Source organism: Leuciscus leuciscus, assembly GCF_965113295.1.
Source record: "Leuciscus leuciscus genome assembly, chromosome: 7".
In the NCBI taxonomy this organism is placed as follows: Eukaryota; Metazoa; Chordata; class Actinopteri; order Cypriniformes; family Leuciscidae; genus Leuciscus; species Leuciscus leuciscus.
Window position 1 is genome coordinate 33600227 of NC_138731.1, and position 6000 is coordinate 33606226.

General features: G+C 34.9%; 1 protein-coding gene across 1 annotated transcript; it reads left to right on the forward strand.

Annotated features, from left to right (window-relative positions):
- The first annotated feature begins 1376 nt into the window (after nt 1-1376).
- On the forward strand, nt 1377-4785 carry LOC309503258 (uncharacterized protein). The gene is made up of 5 exons (XM_082175972.1): nt 1377-1479; nt 2110-2156; nt 2442-2756; nt 3437-3591; nt 4127-4785. The coding sequence occupies exons 2-5, from the start codon at nt 2117-2119 to the stop codon at nt 4169-4171; spliced, it is 555 nt and encodes a 184-aa protein (XP_082032098.1). The 5' UTR covers nt 1377-1479; nt 2110-2116; the 3' UTR covers nt 4172-4785.
- Nucleotides 4786-6000: the final 1215 nt, after the last annotated feature.

The following is a 6000-nucleotide window of genomic DNA, read 5'->3' on the forward strand; positions in this document are numbered from 1 at the left end:
AGTTGTGGGCCCTGAATCTATAATCTATGGAAGTTTAACGTTTTGAATGGAATTATGGAAATAAATAAACTTTTCCATGATATTCACATTTTTTGGAAAGGGTCTGTAGGCTACCTAAACAACCGACACGTTACACCAAATAAATAGGCCTATAGAAATAAGCAAAGCCACTGAATGATTTCATTCAGTTTTTGTAGCCTCAAAACCATCCCAAAATGAGGTCAAAGAAAAAGCTTCGAAGAACTCTTAAAAGTGTGTAAAAATAACCATGGAACCAAAGCAACAAAAAATAAGACTGTTGAAAATGATGAACTGTTACTTCACAGTAGACATAATTTCTTACATTTACTTTTAAAACAATTATATGATATAATTGTTTTTAAATTAAATGTATGACGAAATATATATATATATATATATATATATATATATAAAACCTTGTTTCCAGAGTTTAGATGACCATTGTAGATTTAAAAATAGCATATGTAAAAATGTATACACAATGTCTTCATGTAGGCCTATGTAGATTTGTTGTTTTATATAATATTATGTGTACTTGTGTGTTTTCACTTTATTCATTCTTCTCTCTGTTCTTCATATCCAAACTGGCACATTACGTTTAGCAAAGGCACACATGTGAACCAGAGGCATCTGGCACAGCAAAACAATCACTTTTAAATTTCATTGCAAATTAATAGATTTCAGAGCTTTAATTTTATGTAGGCCAATTTTGATTCATTTTTGAAATACGCATTTTTGAAATTAGTATGTTCAGATACTAAATCAGAAATAATGAGTTGTTTTAGGCTAGGCTACTTGAAATGTTTTAATGAAATGATACACATTTTGCTGAAGTGATTATTATGAATAAATATTAAATATATATATATATAGTTATTTTATAGGCCTAGAATTTTAATAAAAGCAGTCTTCTGTTCACAGAAAATGTGTTGCCTCCTCAATATAAATATATATTTGAACTTCATTCACTTTTGGACCATAAACAATACCCAAAGTATTACCCAAATGAGTTACCCTTCTATAATGAATAGGGTCAATGAACTTTATTTTCTGGGCAATAACAGTAGGAAAGCCAAGAGAAAATGAAGAAGGCACAGAAAGGGAATTTAAAGCCCTCTAGCGCCATCTTATGGAATTTACAGAACAATGCATTGGACAACTTGTTTCTCTTGTCCGGTCTGGGTTTTTCCCACCTAAAATCGCTGCCCACAAACAAGTCAATTTGCATGTGCAGATCCAGGTGAAAATTAGCCTATCACCTACCCATAACATTCTAAGTCAACACGTTCAGATTACTGCTTCTACATGAACTCAGCCACGCCCAGCAGCGTTGCAATGTGTGTGGGATGATGTAGCCCAGTAGGCGAGTCTTACAACTGAAACAAACTCATACATTTCACTTCACTCACCGTGATCGGATTGCGTGCGTGTGTTCTGCAGAGGAAATATAACCCAAAGGTCAGTTTTTATCTTTTTTTTCTTTACCGATCTTATTTTTAATATGTTTGATACACAATATGTAAGGCTATAACAAAAGGTTAGATTTAATATTTTTGATATATATATATATCAAAAATATTAAATCTAACCTTTTGTTATATATATATATATATATATATATATATATATATATATAGCCTACTAAAACTTTCAACTACATGAAATTATTCAAAAACTATTATATATATATACTAAAACTTTCGACTGCATGAAATTATTCAAAAACTATTATATATATATAAAATAGTTTTTGAATAATTTCATGCAGTTGAAAGTTTTAGTGGTCCACAACTCCTACGCGTTAGACACTCAGATCATCGGCCCTTAAGTGCGTTTCACGAGTACATTGTTTTGGGGGAGCTTTGTATCCACACAGGACATTCCTGAGTCAATGTCAGATGACTGGATTTTTAGGAAAAGCTGTTTGGCTCTTTTTCTCTTGTGACCTGTGGGAAATTGGCTGCCTAATAATCCTGTATTAGTATACTACCACCATTGCACATTTAGCCTTGTTTGTAGTTTGTTGGAGAATTTGGGAATTTCCAGCAGCAAATAGCCTGCTTCAAAACCTGCTTCTCTCTCCTCCAGGACAACCATGATGATCTTGGCATTGCTGACACTTCTGCTGATCACGAGTGAGTCTTTACTGAATCCTTCTGGACCCTTTGTTGCTCTATTCTATAAAAAACATACTTTTTTATTGATGATCTCTTGTCACATACAGATATGCATATATTATTTGCATAAAAAAAAAAAGAAGTTAAAATGTAAAATTACATGTATCAAAGAAATGTAAAACAGTTTCTGATGTCCCTATAGAGAATCCTATCTTCTTTTTTTTTGGTGTTTATTTGGTGTTCCAAAGTTTGTAAATTAAGTTTAGTATTTGTTATGATGAGAATCTGTTACTGTTCTTGTAGATGGTTCTGCAGTGGAAACTAATGCGACTGGCATCGTTGGACAGACCGTCATTTTGCCATGTGGCTGTTCTAGTGTGACTAAACTGGTATGGCAGAAAGGTGATACAGTAGTGAATGGTTATCCGCAAGAAAGGGAATATATAGACCAGGCTTACACTGACAGGACTGAACTCTTCCTGGAAAAGGAGAAAACAGACTGCTCCCTTATGATCCTCAACATCTCTTCAGCGGATGCAGGAGTTTACACCTGTCATGCCCTATTCCGTGTTGATGACGACATCTGGTCGAGGAAGGAATTAAAAGTTAAGCTAACAGGTGAGTTCCCTAAAACTGAATATATCCTATAGCAAATCAGTAGCAATAACTTGAAAGGAAACAAGCCTCTTCCTCTTTTAAAATTTCATTGTGCTTCTCTTTTCAAAGTGCTAGTCTGCTTAGCTTTAGTCTGTTATGTTTGGTTAGATGATAACGTGTCAGAAACTCACAGGTCGGAAAAAGCGGCTAAAAAGCAGAACATTCACGACAACCAAAGGAAGTTGAATGTGTTGCCACTGCAGCAGAACCGAAATTCGTAGCCCCCACAGAGATGCCTATCACAATATTAAACACATCCTCCTGACGTCATCTGCTGTGCAGCCAGCAGTAATAAAATAGCTTATCTGTTGAAAGGTATCAGAATAAGACTACAGAGCAAAAAAACAGTAGCCTACTTGTATTGTGAAAGAGTATAAATAAGGCTATAGGCTCAGGGCTGGTGTTACGAATGCTGAGATTCCTCTACAACAGCAGTTCAAATGTTATGTTAATATAATTTGAAGACTAAATATAATCATTTAAGACTAAATAAAATATTTAAGACTTATTTGGAAGTTTGCTGAGACCCCGGCCTCCTGGTTGAGAACCACTGCGTCAGAACCACTGCCTGTATGGATATTTTACAATTGTGTGATATTGATAACAATCATTTCTCATATATTGCCATTGTCTTTAACCAGTGTCTGAAAAGGAAGACGGTGGACAAGGAACCTTCTCTGGAGTCAAAGATGACAAAACTGTCTCTATTAGTGTTCCCATTCTGGTAGTGCTAATACTCGCTGTTGCACTGGTGCTTCTAACCCTACTGATCAAAAGACGACAACGGACAAACACGGTAAACGGTTTTTGTCTATATACTATGTTTAGTTGATTTTTTTGTGATTAGTTATTAAATGACATAAAACATCGTAGCAAATATACACTTTCTAAATTATTTCATTTATTATATAAAAAAAACTAAGGGGTTGTTCAGACCAGATGCCTGTAAACACGCTATACAAATGTCTTTTACGATGTTAAACGTGTTACGATGCATCTGTTTATTCAGCATCTCGAAACCTGAGTGTCACATTTTTGAGACACCATATTAAGTCGAAAACACTTTTAAAAATGTGCAACAGGACACCTGACACACATTTTTGTTCCATTCCGGTTATCTTAGAAAGTGACCTTGAATGACAGCTTTTGAGGTTTGACTTGACAAGGGGGCCGTATTCCTTGAATTATGCTCATGGCTAAAGTAAATCTACACCAACAGCTCACTATTTTCAGAGCGGTGCTTCAGGTCATGTGGTTGACATGTTTAGTAATGGTACCTGAAACTATTCCAAAAACCTGACTGTGAATTCTTTTTTTCTTTTTTGCTATAGGACACTGATTTACCAGCAAAGCAGCCTATGGTCGAAATTGTGTGATCTTGCTTGAAAGTATAACGGACTAACTTCTATGTTGTAATACAAGGTCCTCTACAACAGCACAGACAATATGAGGCCTTAGCCCTAAACACATGTGGGCATTGCAGAGTGGTACGTTCTGCGTCCAGACAATCGTTGCAATGTGCAGTCTTCAGTTGTAGCACTGTTATACCACTGAATTGTGAATACACTGTGAATATATCCTGTAAACATTACAGTTTGTAAGATGACAAGATTCTCCTTGTAGGAACTGTTTATTCATTCTTTCAAGAACAGATGTAAGAGGTGGGGGACGTGCAATATATATTTTGCCCATTCCTCTATGATTTGAGTCATTGGTGGTCTCATACTTAAAAAGGCTTTTCAAATCACAATTTTTTTATAGTTCATATGTGTATTGCAATGATTTATTAAGCACACACCATGTAAGCTTCTTTACATTTACTCTTGAATGGATTGTCTTCCTCAGCCTGTGCTGATTTTCATTTATGTGGAAGAAATATTGCACTCCCTATGGGATATGTTTGCTTTTTTTTTTACTCTACTAAATTTCATTTACTTTTAAATGAATTCTGCTTCAAACCTGCCGAGGCAATAAACCTTTTACAAATACACTTTGATGTATCTCTCTTCTGTTACTTAAGTTTTAGTACTTTTAGAATAATACCATACAGAATGAATTACAACTAAAGCTTGGCATTTAGCACATTTCGCTGACATCGGATTTTAGTCAAAAATTCCATCTAGAGGTTCAAACTCTCGGCTGTTGCGTTATGTTGAGGTTGAATCCTGTCCAGATTTCTAACCGCAGCTGGAACAAAATAATGACACTTTTGTTCCTTGTCTCAAATTTTTTTAATTCTTTCCACTGATTTGCTTTCAGTTTCTATATGACTGTGCAAGTATAATGGATAAAATGACCATGTCTTGAAAGAAGAAGTCAGAATGCACACACTGCATTAATCACTCATAGATAGTATATATGAACTTTCGTGATAACCTTTGATGCATAAACATATCAAAACATTCCACTGTCATAAAATATAACCATTCAAAGCTATTTTTTATTACTCACATGCCTGAAGCCTTACAACCTAGCTGGTTACTGGTGTGTTTATGAGTAAACCATCATGAGAGTTAATAATTATACAAATCTGCTCTAGTTTAGTAGACATCAATGGGCTCTTCCTGGTTGTAATGAGGTCAAGAATTTACCCGGTTTTCTCTAGTGGACCGTATCTTTACTGTAGACTGTTTTCTTCTGGAATGTTTTTGCCAAAACAAGATGATGTGTTTTCAGATTATTCAAACTAGTCCAGATCACAATCAGAAACCTAACCCATTTATTAGAGTAATAGCATGTTCTTGTCATGCTGGGTGTGTTTGATTTGAAAGAACGTGCATATTTTGGATTAAAAGCTTCTAATAGAGGAAGTTGCTGCAGGACTGGTGGTTAAAGATGTGTGCCAAAGATTCATAGCTCAGGTTACGTTTCCAACCTCAAGATATCTTTCAATAAAAGATCATATTTTCTCAGTGTTGACAGTGAAGTTAAAGTTATAGTTCACCCTAATTATTTCATTATTTACTCACCCACGTCATTTCAAACCATGATTTTCTTGCCTCGGTGGACTTCAAAAAGATGGCCAAATTGTGGGTGAACTTTACTTTTAAAGAGACTTTAAAGATTCACTGGTGGCACACCAAGAAGTTCAGGCATTTGATCTTTATGTTATTTTTAGGGATGATAAACTAAAATGAGGGCGTGCCATGTGGAAACATAAGATACAAAGATCTAAGATACAAACATCATAAAAAAAAAATAAAAA